Source organism: Macrotis lagotis, chromosome 5, assembly GCF_037893015.1.
Source record: "Macrotis lagotis isolate mMagLag1 chromosome 5, bilby.v1.9.chrom.fasta, whole genome shotgun sequence".
NCBI lineage: Eukaryota > Metazoa > Chordata > Mammalia > Peramelemorphia > Peramelidae > Macrotis > Macrotis lagotis.
The window spans coordinates 255,712,775-255,729,991 of record NC_133662.1 but is presented as its reverse complement, the minus strand read 5'-3'; the positions used below and the strand labels follow the sequence as shown (position 1 = coordinate 255,729,991).

General features: G+C 43.8%; 1 protein-coding gene across 3 annotated transcripts in view; it reads left to right on the top strand.

Annotated features, from left to right (window-relative positions):
• CUX1 (cut like homeobox 1) overlaps positions 1 to 17,217 on the top strand; it is a 407,456-nt gene that overhangs the window by 183,809 nt on the left and 206,430 nt on the right. For all 3 annotated transcript variants that reach the window (XM_074189479.1, XM_074189480.1, XM_074189478.1), the window contains exon 4: positions 12,340 to 12,418. In XM_074189479.1, coding sequence (XP_074045580.1) covers positions 12,340 to 12,418 — 79 coding nt within the window. The remainder of the gene's footprint in view (positions 1 to 12,339; positions 12,419 to 17,217) is intronic.

Below are 17,217 nucleotides of genomic sequence, written 5' to 3'. Positions count from 1 at the left end.
CTCCTTGTCATTCTTAAAAATTATTGAGGAACCCTTTATACTTGTGAAAATTATTGATGATGTCAAAGAACTCTTCTTTATGTGGACTATAGATATCATTATTCACTGTATTGGAAATTGAAGTTGATCTTTTAAAAAAAAATTATTCACTTAAATAATGCTCATAAACCCCCAGGGGCAGCTAGGTGGTACAGTAGATAAAGCACCGGCCTTGGAGTCAGGAGGACAGGAGTTCAAATCCAGCCTCAGACACTTGACTCTTTCTAGCTGTGTATTCTTGAGCAAGTCTCTTAACCCTGATCACTTCACATCCAGGGCCATCTCCAGGCCGTATCTAGCCACTGGACCTAGGTGGCCCTGGAGGAGAAGGTGAGGCTGGGGACTTAGCACAGCCTCCCCTCACTCAATTCCAATTCAGGGGTTTGTCATGGCATCATCTTCCTGATGACATAGTCTTCTTCTAGAATGAAGGACAAAAGCCATCAGAAAAATCACTGACTCATAAACCCATTTCGTGTTAACATAAATCATATATCTTATGAAAAATAAGATAGAAAGAAGAGTTGCACTGTTTGACATCCTTTTACAGATCTCTTAGTCAAAGACAGCTGGACTTTCCTGTAGCTTCCACATTCAGTCTGTTGCAATTCGTTGTTTTGATTGAAGTAGGAAGGGATCGTCCAGATTGGTAGTTGGGGGAAGAAAAGGAGTACTATTTTAATAGAAAAATAATGATTTGATATCGTTGTGAAAATGTATTTGACCTTGAGAATCCCCTGAAAGGGTCTCCGAGACCCCCAGGAATCTGCAGACCACACTGAGATTTGGTGGTATAGTTGCAGGTGTTTCAGACCTGACCTAGGGGACTTCTGACAAATCCCTTTGGATCTCTTGGCCTCAGTTTCCCCATGTATCAGATGAAGGGGCTGAACCAGTTGGCCTCTCTGACTTCTTGTAGCCCTCGCTCGATCCTCAGGTGGGCCTTTGATCTCTACGGACTTAATTAAGGTTAGTTTATGTCCATTCCTAGACAGTGGGGACTTTGGTTCCTCAGCCATCCAAATAATAGTTTAGCCCTGGCTTCCTGGTTGTTGATTGCTATTCGCTATTAATCATCCCGATAGTTGATGATCTGTCTAAAGCAGCGGGTCACATTCTGTTCCTATAAATGGCAGCCAGTGGGCAGGTGGAGGGTGCGGTACCGATTTCCGTGAGAACTGTTGCTAAATTTGAGTTTTGTACCGCGTGGTGGGTTTAAATTGAGATACTTAATCTTGTACGCTGTCATATGTCATTTGTACGTTCAGCTTAGTGGAGAGCAGGGCTTTCAGATCTTGGGAGTCTTATTAGGCCATCTGAGGCTGGAAAAACAACATGGAACTGGAAATAAGAACTTAAAAACCCGAAACCCAGAAAAGCCTTCACCTTGGTAAGCCGAAGGAGGGCTCCCTTCTTTGCCTCCCCCTCCCAGTTTTTTCCCCCTACTGTTTCTGATCTCCCTCTCAGGCCAATGTCTTTTGAAGAGTTATAATATTCCACAGTGATAACAAGTTGCTCTTATCTCCTCCTGACTAGAATACGATTCTGAGAATTGAATCCATGCATCAGACTTGGAGAAATATTGGCATTGGTCATTGCTGTTTTTGTTTTGTCCAGAAAATATGTCTGTTCTTTTTACATGGCCATGCTCAGATAAAATTAGAACTTGGAAGTGTTGGTCCGGCTCTGATCTCATCTGCATTTAACTCTTAGAATTCTCCAATTCTCCAATTGATGTCTGGTCTTCTGTGGGGCTCTGTAAATCTGAGCCACCTTACAGCAAGACGTTGAGTGCAGACACAACCATTCCATGCCATCGCTCTGTGATTTGCTGGCCTTTCTTGGCCTCCAGGCCCAAAAAAGCACGTTGATTGTGGAACTTGCTTAATGGTTTGTATTTGTTCCTCAGTCATTAGCTTGTAACCTCTCTGGCTGCATGGAGTGGGGGGGCCACTCCATGATACGCCGGCAGCATCAGAATTTGAAGTGATCTGTAAGACATCTCAGTCCCCAAGGATTTAGGCTATCTGGGTTTTGTTTGGGGTTGGAGAGCAACATAAGGAAAATGAAGCAATGTTTCCCTTTTAGTCCTGGAAATTCAACTTGTCCTATAATCATCACTGGAAATGCAATAAGTCTGTAAAAGTCATAGACTACTCCAGACTCGTCTGAACACTTGTGGACTCATCAAGGGGCACGTAACACCTATACCTGCTGGAGAGGTAAAGAGAAAGTTCTTTTCTCCAGATCTATTTAGCAGTCATCTTTAGGGCTAGATTTATGAATCAGCTCTGCTTGTCACTTTTTCTCTTTAGGAAAGTTATATTCAGAATTAACCTGTGGAATCATATGGTCCAGAATTAACTACAAGATTCTGTCCCCCCATCTCTGCCAGCTCTGAGGAAGTCAGATGACATTTTTAAAGCATTTTACCCAGGATTTTATAGCAGACTCCTTTAGTGAAGAAGGTACATGGTGTAGTGGAAGAAAGCTGATCTCTAAAGCGGGAATGGGGGTTCAAGTCTCATCTGGGACACCCACCAGCTGTGGCTGTGTCAATCTGGGCAAGCATTGTCCCTACTGCCCCCACCCCACCTTTCTGAGATCTCCAGGTGCAGGGTAGGTGCAGATCTGCAACAGGGGATAGCCTTTGCCCAAGACAAGTTTCCTCTACTAATGAAATTGTGGACTTGAGCCACAAAAAAATGTAAGTGGTCAGCAATAGGGACAGCACCTCAAAACTGATGCAATGCAGCTCTGTTTGGTGCTTCAAGAATCTGAAGCCTTGTCTTACCCAGAACACCTCACCAAAGGTGTTGCCTGGTTCAGCAGGTGACCCTTAGACACCACAGAAGAGCAATCATGGGCCATCAAGTCACTGTAGCAGCTCAGTTTTCCATGTGTCAAGTGAAGAGACTGAGCTCTGAGTCCATCTGGCTCTAGATCTGTGACCCTAAGTGATTTCACTGAGCCTCAGTTTCCTTGTCTGTAAAATGGGCAGCAGAGTTGGACCAGAGGGCATCCATGATCTCTTCCAGCTGTCAAGCTGTGTTCCTGTGCCCACTTACCCCCCAAGACCTGAATAGAAATCCTTGTCTGTGGTAAAGACCTGTTCATGGGATGTGAAGGTAGTCCCTGTTCCTTCCACCTAAACTTTGTCCCACTGATGTGGCACTGGTCACTAACCTCCCCTTATTGTCCCTGGGGTTCAGCCGTCCTGAGTGGATGTCACTCCTTCTGTGGTGTGAGTCACAGAGTCAGAGGCCTGTATTCTAATTCTTCCTCCAACACTGACCCTTCTGAGCCTCACTCAGGTGAGGTGCAGGAACCTGCCAAGGGCTGGGTTTGGGTCCAGTCTAGTATAAGTCATTTCCTTGTTGTGTGTGTCTGGGCAGATCATTCAGCCCTCTCTACCTCAGTTTCCTTATCTGCCATACATGTAGTAAGAGCACCTACCTCATAGGATGCTTTAAGGATCCTATGAGAAAATATGTCAAGCATTTTGCAAACCTTCAAGAGCTAAATAAATTGTTACTTTTCTTATTGGTCAAAGAAGGCTAAAAATTGACTAACCTAAGTTATCACTATTGAGGGGATGCTCATCTCCCAAAATCCAGAATTATGAAGGACCCTAGAAACCATCAAGTCCAAATCCCTTCATTTTACAGGTGGGGAAACTGAGGACCCAAGAGACATGCCCATAGCCTTGAGTAATGAGCATCAGAGGCCAATAGGAAAGTTAATTTCAAAATATCTTTTAAATAAATGGTAAAAGTATGAACCAATATAACACACCATTATGTCTGTGCTGACTTTACAAGTCTTTATAATAAAAGGTGTAAAATAATTGTGATCACCAAGCCCAGCCCCAAGGGCCTCCACTGATCAGAAGGGACTTGTTTAAGTATCCAGACCTGGCTCATTTTAGGGGTAGAGCCTGTTGGGTAGCATAAAGCAAAGGGGTGGTGGTACAGGGAGATCTGGGGGGGAAAGACCAGGATCACCCAGCTAAGTAAATGTCTGAGGCTAGATTTGAATTCAGGCCTTCCTGTCTCCAGGCTCTACATTCTGGGCAATGTGGTTCTGAGGTCTCTCCCAGCTCCATATTCTGATGACCTTCCTTTACTTCACTTGTGAGCCTCAGTTTCCCCATCTGTAAAATAGGTGGATGATCATTGTGTTTCCTGTCTCAAAGTTCCTATATCATGTTTTTAGTCAATCTTTGGCTTTTTTTAAGGCCTAAGATATCAAGATGTAAGCATGAGAGACACAAAGACAGAATGCAGACACCTGCTGCCCACAAGGAACTTCTGCCCTCTTGGGAGGGTTATAAACATTTTATAAATAAATTTATAAAGTGAGGTCAGTTTTCCTTGGGGTTTTTTTTTGGGGGGGGGGCTGGTCTCCTAAGATGGATTTTGGGGAGAATCCTGAGTGAAAACTTGCTGTTGCTAATATAGACCTAAAATTTCCTCCAGCTCATAGTCTCGGCCCATCAGGGATAAGATTTACACTCAGGTCATCACGATGGCCAGGTCTGCTCTCCATCCTCAGACTGGTCTGCCTTTCCACAAAAAAGAAAAATCCATATTTACCTGCCTTTCTCCTTTAGAATGGCCGTTGTCTGTCCATTGCCACCGACAGCCTTGGCCAAGAGAACGTGAGGAACTCTCCCCTTGCATTCTGGCTTGTGTGTTATCCCCTAAGGCTAATGGTCAACGATTTCAATAGTTCTTCTGTTCCCCCATTTCCAACCCTATAAATCAGCCTTTTGCTGTGGGATCAAATCAGACCCTTTCCGGAAACTCTGGATAGGTTATTTCTAGGTTCCCTCAAGGCTCTGAAATTCTGTGGTTCTATTTACTTCCTTATTTTCTTAAGGTCATAGATCAGAGATTTGTAGGATCAGAGAATGTTAGAGTTAGAAAAGATTTTAGAGATGAAAAGGTTTCATGGACAGCAAAGAGTAGAGACAGAACAGGAAACTGAGGCAGAGGAGCATTGTGGGGAGCTTCTTCTGGGTGACATGGGGTTTTGAACTCACGATCTGGGACTCCAAGGTCAATGCCCTTTCCTTGGTACCCACTGCCTCTTCCAACTCCAAATCTAATAGACAAGTCTATTAAAACCCACTGCTTGTTTTGAAATTAAATTATATTTATTGAGTTAACAAATATTTTTCTCTCCCTCCCCTTCCAAAGAAAATTTTTAATTTTTATTGATTTCTTTTGTCTTTATATCATCTTCTTTTCTAAATGCCTCCCTTCTCCCAATCTGATGAATCATTTTTTGAAACAAAAAATAAAAAAGAAAAGCAATTCAGTCAAAAAGTCAGTTCATCACTGGATACTAATGGTTATATCATGCTCCACACCCATAATCTCCCACCTCTGTGTACAGGGGAGGAACCATTGGCTCATCCCTTCTTCTGTCCAAGTTCTAATTATGGTGCTCCGTTTCTAAGAAAAGACTGTTAAAAAAAAAAAATTAGACTGGGGACATCAGACTTTTCGGCAGACACTTAACACACCTCTTTTAAGGGAGGGGAATGGTGCCTAAACCTGTCTTGAATCATGATTGTGGAACTATATAGTCTTTCCCTAGCCCCTCTTTAAGCCCATCTCCAACCTGGGACTTAGGGCTTTCAAGACACTTCCATTATTAATGAGAGGCATGTGTCCAACAGAGGCAGGAAGGCCTGAAAGTCTCACCTCTAACACCTCCTGGCTAGGTGACCCCAGCAAAACTACATAAACTCTCTTTGTCCTCAAACTAATTTATAATAAAATTTCAATATGGGGGACCTACTTCTATGGGTATAGAAAGTTTGCTCATTGGGAAAAATTGTGGATGAAGGACTGTCCCATCTCATCCATCAAAATTAATCTCCATTTAAGCAGATGTCAATATTTTGATTTTTGTTTTTCAAAAATTCCCTTCTCTTCGGTCTACTTTTTCTTCCTGACCCCCCATCAATTTTCCATCTGTAATTGGCCTGCAGAGCAGATTATTGTGCCAATAGTACGTATGGTTGAGATGAGAAGGACTGGCCTTTGGGATTTTGTGGCAGGAGACGTGGGACATCATTTGTTGTGATTTGTGACGTTTTCCAGCCTGAGAAAACTTCCAAAGGGCATTACATTTTAGAGGGGGGAAAAAACATAGCTTCTTAAATCTCATTTTAGAACGCAGACAATTAATAAGTATTAAGATTTCATTTCATTTCTGTACTAATTTTTAATGAAGAAAAACCATATTTTCCATCTTCCCAATTATGAATACAGCCTTAATGACATACAAACTCTTTAAAAAAGCATACGCTAACTCATCCATCCCTCAACTTTTTTGTTAGCTTGTGTCAAAGAAAGTCGTTGCCTAATTTAGCCAGATCTTTATTTTGAAACTTCTAAAAAGATAGACAAAGATTTTATATACAGGAAAAGGCCAAATTTGGCCCTAAGGGCTCAACAGGAATTGGGGGTTGCTTCTTAAGCTCTGGCAGATTCTCCCATTAGATAAATATACACATCCTTGTTGCTTCCCTGAAACTATTTCAAGGGTGTGAGTGGGTGGGCACGATGGGCAAAATATTCATCTCTAATTTAAACTCCTAAGTTAGGAGATTCTCCTGAAAGCCCAGTTGCCTGGCAGAAGCCATATGGTTCATTTATGCTTTTACCCTGGGCTTCCACTTCCCAACTTCAGAAACACCCAGAGGCCATCCAAATTCTTAAATGGGGGGTTGGGATTGAAGAAAACCTCAAATTTCAGACATATCCATTTGAGGATTTTGGCTTTCTCACTGGCCTCTCGGTGACTTGGTGGAAGGGGAGCCCCAGGCTTGGGGTCAGGAAGGCCTGCCTCAGGGACCCCAGGAGGAACATTTTCAATGTTTATATGAGCCTTAGGCTTGTTGCTCTAATAATGATGTTAATGGTGTTTTTACCACTGGAGTATTAGGAATCTTTTGAATGAATCTGAGAAGGTTCTATCAGAATCTATAGGGTATAATACAAAGAAGGGCAGCTATAGAGTTTGACAGGAGTTGAATCTGGCCTCAGATAGTTTCCTGAATACTTTCTCTGCTCTTCTTGGAAGTGCAGGAAGGGGATTCAATTTGGTCCAAAAGACCAGAGTTCAAATCTCACATGAAGACACTCCTGGGCCTCAGTTTCCTCACCTGTGAAATGAAAGGGTTGGCCCCTTCCCGTCCAGATGGAGGAGCCGTGGTCCTTGGGCCTGAGTCATCGTTTCCTAGCTTTGAAGGGTTACAAACTGAGCTCATCGTGGGTGCTTACGTAGGCTCTGACTGAAGTCCGGAGGAGAGGCACTATAATTAAGATTTATCCTCATGCCTTTTTAATAAGGATGGAGACAAAGAGTATCGTTTCATGCAGGGGGAGGGGGGATGTGGCATGGGGGACACAAAGAATATGTAATTTCATGTCCTTTTACTGAGCAAATGCAAACTTCCTGCATGTAGCATCTTGCATACTTGGAGCGACCACATCCTGTAAAAATGCCCCACAAACTCAGCAATTTGGTTACGTAAGGCGAGTAATGTGATTGGCCCCACCAGTGATTGGAGGTGCTTTGTTCATGGCCCCAAGGATCCAGGCTGCACGGTCTGTTTCCTGGTTGGAGACGGAGAGAGCCACCCGAGGGCTTTTTCAAGGAGGCCTGGGCAGCCCTGGGGTTCCAGGAAGCAGGTCTTGGGGGTCCTGGGAATAGCTGAGTGGAAATGTCAGACCATCACATATGGTAGAAGCATCTCTTGGCTGGCAGTGGCAGTGGCTTGTGGAGACAGGTGAGATCAATGAGGTGGCCAGAAAATTGGCCTCTCATTGATTGACAATCAGTCACTGGATGTGCCCAATAATGGAAGGTGCCAATCAATTTCTTGTCTGTCTGACTGTACTCTGTGTGTGTGTGTGTGTGTGTGTGTGTGTGTGTGTGTGTGTGTGTTAAATAGCGTCCTATTCTTATTGCTGACCTCACAGTGTTATGAAGACAGCGATCAGCAACGCAGGGCACCAGCTGCATTGAAGTGTTTTCCCCCTAGATTTTATACTTGGCTCATGCTGACTCTCATCTCGGGTAAAAATTGGGAAGTTGAGGACTCGGACTAGGAAGCAGTTTTAACAGCCGAGATACTGATGGTGCCAGAGACCCATAAATGAGTTCAAATCCGAAGCCCCAAACACGGAAGCAGCACTAACATTAATACAACAGTTATCTGTGAGTTGGCTTTACTTCGAGAACTCCCAAAAAACTCATGTAGGATGTTACCAAATTAAAAAAAAAATACACACATAAAATGCTTTGGTTCTGGCAAAATTACAAAAGCATTTACAAGCAAAACAGTGGGTTTTAAAACAAAAATCCTAATCAAGCTGGAACAAGCTGAAGCAATCCCCTCAGCGACTATCAACTGGGGGTGTTGAAAAATGTTGTCAGACATTTAATGAATGAGCTTTCTGAGTCCATTATTGTGGTCAAAGGATATAAAGAATTTTCAAAAGAATTCAAACGTATCAACAACCAAATGAAAGATTGGTCCAGATCTCTAATAATAAGAAATGGTAACATCACAAAGTTTCATCTTAGAGCCAACCAGTTGGCAAAGATGAAAAAGGAAGAGAATCAACATTTATGTGTCACCTGGTCCTGGTGATGATGTTTATAAATATTAGCTTGCTTGATCTTTTCCCACAATCCTGGGAGCGAGGTGCTCTTCTTTTTTCCATTTTTCAATTGAGGAAACTGAGGCCAACTGCGCTTAAGTGACTCAAGTGTCACACAGCTAATAACTGTCAAAGGCCAGAATCTCCCTTTGTCCTCTGAGCCACCTGCTGCCTCCCTGGAGGGTCTGGGGAAGACAAGAACATGAGTAAATTGTTGTGAGAACAGTAATGGCAACATATCCTCCGATCCAGAGAGAAATTCTGGAACTAGACTCGGAGAAGGTGAATGAGTCTGGCAGGTACCCCGGATGACAATATTCATGACAGCCGTTGTCTGGGGTCACAAGAATCTGGGGATACAATCATGACTGTGATGGGAGAAAGGACACATGAAAGAAATTCAGAGAATCATGGCCAGCTGGAATGAACTGATCCAGAATCAAAGCAGCAGAACCAAGGCAACCATGGAGACACAACCTGAACAACAGAAAGGAAAGGGGAAAGCTGAGAAGCAGCTGGGTTCTGATGAATGGGGATGAGCAGACTTGGCCATCAGACTAAGTCAATCAGAGCCTGCCTGTGTGGACCCACTTTCTTACTTGGGGAGGGGAGGATTGTGGGTGTGAATGATAGCTAACCGTCAGCTTTCTTAGTTCTGTTTTGTTGTGGTTTGTTTTGCTAGAAAGGAGCACTCTTTCCAGGAGATGTTTCCTTGAATGGAAATGTCCCAGGCTGAATTTCTTGTTCCATCCTTATGGGTGCATGTGGGAAGGGAATTGAGATCCAGGCTTTGCCCTACCTGCTAGGAAGGAGTGGCGGCTGCCCAGACTGGAGGGAAGCCCACAGTGTATGTGTTGGTTTCATTCACTTAAGCTTTCTTGCAGTAAACAAGGAAGTTTCACTGACTTAAGGACATGTTGTATACATATATAAAGGTATTCTATCCAGAAATTGCTATAGTTTAAAAACAAAAAATCATTCAGGCAACCAACCAATATTTACTAAGTGATAAAAATAAAAAACATCAATAAATTTTAACAGAATCTAATATCATCCTCAAATTTGAATCAGTTGATAGCCAAAAAAATACATCCCCACTAAATCTATTATTAGGTAATTATTAGGTATGTTACTGTTATTGGATAAAATTAGTCTGAATTTCTAAATCAGTTTTATGTTATTTAATACTATTCATAGTAGACATTAAGGTTTCTTTTCTTTTTTTTCTTTTTTTTCTTTTTTTTTTTTTTTGCAAGGCAATGGGGTTAAGTGGCTTGCCCAAGGCCACACAGCTAGGTCATTATTAAGTGTCTGAGGCTGGATTTGAACTCAGGTCCTCCTGACTCCAGGGCCGATGCTCTATCCACTGTGCCCCCTAGCTGTCCCCATTAAGGTATCTTTTAAAAATTTTTTATAACTTTTAAGTTTCATTTTAAGTGAAGAGTTCTACCATACTATTGGTTTTTTAAGGATTTAGAACCACTACTTTCTTTTTTAAAATTTTTTTCACTTAATAGTATTTTATTTTTTCCAAATACATGTAAAGATCATTTTCAGCATTAATTTGAGATTTTGATTTCCAAATGTTTCTCCTTCCCAAGATAGCAAGCAATCTGATAGAGGTTATACATGTGCAGTCGTGTTAGACATGTTTCCACATTAGTCATGTTGTGAAAGAAGAACCAGAACAAAAAAAGAAAAAAAACAAAAAACCAAATTTTAAAATGGGAAATGGTATGCTTTGATCTGCATTCAGATAGTTCCGTCTCTGGATGTGGATGGCATTTTCCATCATGGCTCTTTTGGAATTGTCTTGATCCCTGTATTGCTGAGAAGAGCTGAGTCTATCATGGTTAAGCATCACATAAGGTGGCTGTAGCTGTGTTCAATGTTCTCTTGGAGAACTATTCCTTTCAAAGTAACCAAACTGCCATGAGTTGCTAAAGAAAGGAATCACTTCAGTTTGTCAGCCCTGTTTCACCATTGAGGTCATACAGAGCCTGAGAGGAGCCCCTCTGCTTCCTGCCTTAGCTTCCCATGGTGGGATGCACCCTGGTTGTGGAGTCCCCTGCATAGCTCCTTTCTTCTGGGACCCTCAGGGGAAGAGGAGCTGAACCAGATACCCAGGAGACCACTTCTGGTGGAGACCACTTCTGGTCAGATTCTCTCTGGGCCACCCTTACCACTATCCAAGGAGAGAATTGGCCAAGGGTCTCAGGGCCCCTTGCAGCTCAGCTCCAAGGGCCTGGAGAGAGCTGAGATGATGATGGTCACTGAGCCATAGAGAGATTTGTAGCTGATGGAGTCCTTTCCTGCAGGATGATGGATCCAAACTCTTCATTCAAGAGAGAAGGGAAAAAGAGAGGCCTCAGGCAGGAGAGAAGTTTGATGAGGTCCTCACCATCACGGGGGGGGGGGGGGGTGCTTGTTGTGGGCAAGGCCTTTGGGCAGTGGTTCATAGGCTCCTAGCATTTAGAGCCAGGAGATCTTTAGCGTCCATGGCCCTCGTTTTACAGGTAACTCCCCTGAGGCCCGGAGAAGGGAAATCCCTTCCCCAGGGTCTCCCAGGAGTAGAGACAACCTTGAGCTTTTGTCTCCCGACTCTAAATCCCACTGCCCACATTTTCTCCCATTTGCAGCCAGCCCTTCAGCTGATCAGTGTTTTGACCATAGCATCAAACTACTCCTGTATCGCTACTTCTGTAACTTCCAGTTACTTTGAGTCAGTGGAAAACTTATTCCTGGGCAAGAAGAGTCTGTAAATTTTGTTTATGGATGTTTTGGCAGCTATGTTGTGCAGTGTATACATAGAACAGGGATCCTGAGGAAGACCCAGGTTCAAATCTGATCTCAGATATTAGCTGTGTGACCTGGGTGAATCACTTAACCTCTGTTTGTCTCAGTTCTTTTATCTGTGAGAGGGGATAAGACACCTGCCTCCCTGGGTTGTTGTGAAGATTAAAAGAGATAATTATTGTACAAGTGATAGCCCCAGGGCCTGATATTTAGTAGGCATTACATAATTGCTAGCTAGAGTACCAGGCCTGGAGGCAGGAAGACCTGAGTTCAAATTCAGCCTCAGAGCCCAGTAGCTGTGAGACAACCCTGGACAAATCACTTAACCTTGTTTACCTCAGTTTCTTCATCTGGATAATGAGCTGCAGAAAGAAATGTCAGATCACTCTAGGATTTTTGCCAATGGGATCTCAAAGAGTGACTGAAACAAAGAAATGACTGAATCAACTGAATAACCACAAACTTGTTTGAGGGGTATTTTTGTTTTGTTTTGTTGTGTTTTTTAGGTTTTTGCAAGGCAATGGGGTTAAGTGGCTTGCCCAAGGCCACACAGCTAGGTCATTAATTAAGTGTCTGAGGTCACATTTGAACTCAGGTCCTCCTGACTCCAAGGCCGGTGCTCTGTCCACTGTGCCACCTAGCTGCCCCGTACAACATGGTTTTTATTATTATCAGCTATTAGCATCATTCCTACAGAGGTTTGAATCATGCTGCCACCAGGCGGGGGCACTTGGCCTGTTTGATTTGGGAACTGTGGTGGGATGATTTTTCAGTGACTCCTCCAAGACGTCTAAGATCTTTTTCTTTGTCCCCCCTCTAGATTGATGCACTGAGCAAAAGAAGCAAAGAAGCCGAGGCAGCCTTCTTGAATGTCTATAAGAGATTAATTGATGTTCCAGGTAAGCCAGCATGCTTTGATTTGGAAGAGAGGGTGGACCTTTGCTGCTTTACTTCCTTGGGGATTTTCTTCTTGACCGACTGCAGGAAACAATGCAGTTATCCTTGACATAACCAGGAACTAAGGCCTAAGGGGACTCTCCCAGACCCAGCATTAGGAAATCAAATGGGACGTTCATCACCTACCTTCAAAAAATATTCATTTGACCCAAAAAGTTGACCCTATTTCTCCCTATGCTGTGTAGCATCATAGGAAATCTGACCAGCTATGGGGCCATGGTCTAATTCATCATCCCCATGACTCTCCCAGCCAAGAGCCCCCACTAGTCACCATCCCCCTGAAATCAAAACATAAGCTCCTTGAGGGCAGGGATTGTCGTTCTTTTTAAGATGGCACTCCAGGCCTAGGTGCAATGAGTGCTCAGCACGGCAAGCTTAAAAAAAAAATCTTTATTCATTCATTCAATAAACTTATAAAAGAATGAATACTTTTTTTGACTCAAATTATGCATTAATACTTCTTTTCACCAAGACTTGTAAGTCTACCATTTGCACCAAATTGGGCCAGATACTGAGGGAGCTTCAAGATAACAGGACCCCCTGCCCTAGAAGTGCACCCCATTTGATGACTGGGAGCTCCCCGGGGGCTGGACTCTTGGTATAGTGGGAGTATAATCAGTTGCTTTTTTAGGATGAGACCCATTCAAAGAACGATAATACAGGGTAAACCATGATGGCCACTGGAAAGAGACCACAGTCCCCATGGTCCCTTTGAGTGAGTGCTATGGAGACAGAACCAGTGCTGGAAGACCATGACTCTCGAGGGGGGCACCACAGTCCTTGCTGCTGCCTATGAGCCCCTCCAGTTAGGATTGTTCTGGACAAGAACACTTGTGCAATGAGCAAATTCCTTTTAAGAACTGCTGTTCAAAGAGATTCCATTACTGATTGGAAATGAGTAGAAGAGAAAAGGAGCCTGAGGAGGGTTAAGCCTGGTCACTTTCTGGTTAGGGGTCAAGGAGGCCTTGAGTGTCCTCTCCAACTTAACTGCAGACAGTTTTTCTCCATCTACACCTGCCTTTGCCCAATTAGCTATTTTTCATATTGGATAGGGAACCAGACTGTGGGTCAGCAAGACCTGGGTTCAAATCCCACTCCTGACACCTGGTAGCTATATGACTGTAGGCAAGTGGCTTTAGGTGTCTGAGCTTCTGAGACTACCTCTGTAAAATGGGGGTGGGGGGGGATCTAGCAACCTCTGAGGCTTTTTCTAGTTTGAAATCAGTGATCCTAGGATCCATGAAAATGCTTCTTTGGCCTGCCAAGAAACAAATTCAGTTTGAGGGGGTAGATTATTTACCTTTGGAAACACAATGATAAGCCTTGGATTTTCCACTTGAAAAAAAGAGGGGGAGGGCGGTTTCTTTTCCCTCCAGGTCATGCTGCCCTCCTAAATAGGGGGTGCTGCTGCTAGACAAGTGGTTGCTTTGAGGGCCATCTAGTTCCTTTTGGAAAGAAGCTGGCTTGCCAGGAGGTATTTAAGATGTCTTGCAGGTGGTGAACAAGGAAGCTTAATTAGCATTACTATGCCCAAGCTATCCCATTAGAATTGTACATGCATGCCAACCACTTGTTATTTCCCACACAAACATCTTAGTCATGACGGAAGCAAGTTCAGTAAGACAAAAACAAAACCCGGCTGCCTGTGTTGTGTGTCCACCAGAGTTCTCTCTCCAGGCTAGGCTTGGTCTTGCCCTCCCAAGTCTGAAGGCTCAGTGTCCAGTGGTCTCCTTAGAAGAGACTTTTCCCTTTGCCTTCCCCAGTTTTGGACATCTGCTGTGGGTGCAAATTCCCCTCGTAGACAAGGGAGATCCAAAGGTTGCTGCCATCCATCTGTCCTTAGTCTGGCCTGGCTACTTTCTGTTCACGTCTTGGGATCATCTGTTTTTCTTGGGTGTCTTGGACATTTATTGAGCTTTGGGGATTGTAGCAATGTTGCATTTCCAATTTTCTCCAGCCTTCTGCACTACACAGAGGACTTTCTTCCATCTTATCTCGATCTCCTCAGGACTTTATCGTTGGCAATCTACGCTGGTATCTCTACCTCTGTGTCCGTTATTTTGTTCTTGCCAGATCCTTGGTTTTGAAATCTAGTTTGTTGTCTTTGAGTGAATGAAGTGCCTGACTCGATGGGATGTGCGCCTCAGTCTCACCCTCAGCCCTCCTTACCTGTAGGACTCTGGGCTTGCCATTGCCCTTGTGGGTTCACCTCTGGGGCCCCAGTTTCCTCATTTCTAAAGGGAAAGATTAGAGTTGCTGGCCCCCAAATTCTGAGGCTATGATCCTGAGAAAAGGATTCCATTCTTCTTGCAGGGGGTGGGATGGGAATGTCCCAAGCCCCCCATTTTTGAAATTTCTCCATAAACTATATCCAACCCCACCTGCATTCATTCCTGTGTCATGGGGAGACTGAAGAGTTTCTCTCTGAATCCTGAACTGTGTCTGCACTGACTCAGGTAGAAAAAATTTGCAGGAAAAGTCCAATTGAGGCCGACAGATTGGCTTTGATAAATATAACTCCTGGCAAGTTTCTGTTTGAAAAGGTTGCTGCGTTCTTTTGATTTGCTATTTTTATTTTGCTGTTAAAGGGGTGCTCTGGGGCCATATTAGGGCTCAAAAGATCCTATTGAAAAGAAGAAAATGCGTCATTCTGTAATGTGTGTATTTTATTGAGGGGGGTGTGTGTGTGTGTGTGTGTGTGTGTGTGTGTGTGTGTGTTTAACTCTTTTTTTTTTAAAGGTTAGCTTGTTTGGGGTTTGCCGAGGCTGAGGCCATTAGCAGTTGTTTTTCCAAACATCTCACGCCCCCTTTTCAAATATGTAATTGAGTTTTATACACACATTTTCCCCAGTGCAGTTTCTGAATTGAGCTGTCATTTAAAAGGGGGCTATTTTCCTTCAGCTGCCTGTGGGATTTTTTTTCCCTCTGCAGGGAGTAATCATTTTCGTCCCTCCCTTTTTCTATCCACAAAAAAAGGAGAAGTATTTTTCAGAAAGATTTCTCCTTCTTGGGAAGATTTGGACTGCCCCCTAGTTTTCCAAAGCCATCTAGTATCATTCTATCGCTTGGTGGTCACTCTAGGGACCAGACCTTCATATCTTAAAGCAGACAGCCTCCTTCTTCATGGTCCCTGCAGAGGCTGGGGGCAGGGGGCAAGGCAGGGGAGGCTACCCTTGAAAGTGCTAAATAATGATCTGCTCAGGTCCTCTTTAGACAAACTAGAGGTAAAGTTAATGTGGTTCCTGTACAGGCAAGATTCCCAAGGACTGACCAGTTTGGCAGGTGGGCTCCTGGTCCATGGAATGCTGAGAGCCAGGGCCACCTTGGGCCTTCTTCTAGCCAGGGAGGTTTGTTTTTTGTTGTAGTTCTTGCCTCCCCATCTCCCATTATCTTCTCATCTGTAGAAGGTTTGTCTGCCTCATACCTCTGTGATGAGGCTCCAAGATTTCACATGAGAGTTTGGGTGGTTTCTGCCTCTCTGACGTCAGATTGCACAAGGACAGATCAGCTATCTGCTCCAGAGAGGGACCTGGGGGGCCTTTTGTTTAAATAAGTTGAGGAAGAGGAAAATACATCTTGAGGCTTGTAACGAGTTTGTCCATAATGTCCATTTTTGGTATTCCATGGAATCCAGCCAGAAGAACATTCATGCAGAACGTTGCCTCCTATCTCTGATCTGTAAAGGAGAATTAAATATATTACTTATTAAAGACCCAAATGTGAAGTTCATGTTATTGATGGAAAGGGAAAAGCCAAGAAAATAGGAAGGGAAGACCAGGGTCATAGATTGGGAGCCAGAAGGAAGAGCTTCTTCATCATTTGTTAAAAATACATTGTATTTGATAGGTTTTCATTTTATATCACTGACATTTCCCAATGGCTCCTTCCCCTGTTTCTCCTGTGACAAAGAATAAAAGAGAAGGGGGAAGACATTCTGCAAAGCTAACCAACATATCAAAAATAATCTGACATTATATTTGGTGCTTCACTCACGTGCCCCCCCCCCACCTTTGCAAAGGATGGGAATGGAGGAAGAGTGTTTTCTCATCTGTCTTCCACAGCAGGTCCCTTATTTTTCCACAAGGAAACTGAGGCCCAGGATCTCATGACTTGTAAGGAATGATCCTTCAGCCTTTTAAGGCGTCTTGTGTGGGTGAACATTAGTCCAGAGGGCTTGGTGGTTTCCATGGTGACAGCCTCATGTCTACATACTGATAGTGGTTAGCCTTGTATTTCTATTGACAATCCTAAGTGAGAGGAACTGTTGTTGACCCCATTTTAGAGATAAGCGTGCCGAGGCTGGGAGCCGAGGGAGGATTGTCACTCAGGGTTTCCTGCACCATATCCCTCATGAATATGATGGTGATGAGAACTGTATCCAACATTATATATCACTTGAAGATTTTGAGTGCTTTTCATATTCCTTTCTCCTGGGATCCTTCCAGCACCTTGAAGTGACGATCAGATCTCATATGCAGGTGGGACCCCTCCAAAGGAAGTAGCATGGGGTATAGATCCCAAAACAGGGCTCTAATGCAATTGAACTTAACAAGAGAGAGAAGTGGAGGAATGGGGTGATCTCAGAGGAATGGAGCAGCCAGGGGAGTCAGAAGGTTAACCAAGCCAGAGAACGGGGGGGGGGGGGGGGATGTGATCTGGGGACCATGGAGCCCTTGCTGAGACAGGACAGCTTGGTGGTGCTGAGGTCATTCCAGATAATCATTATGAGAGGGAACTGGGA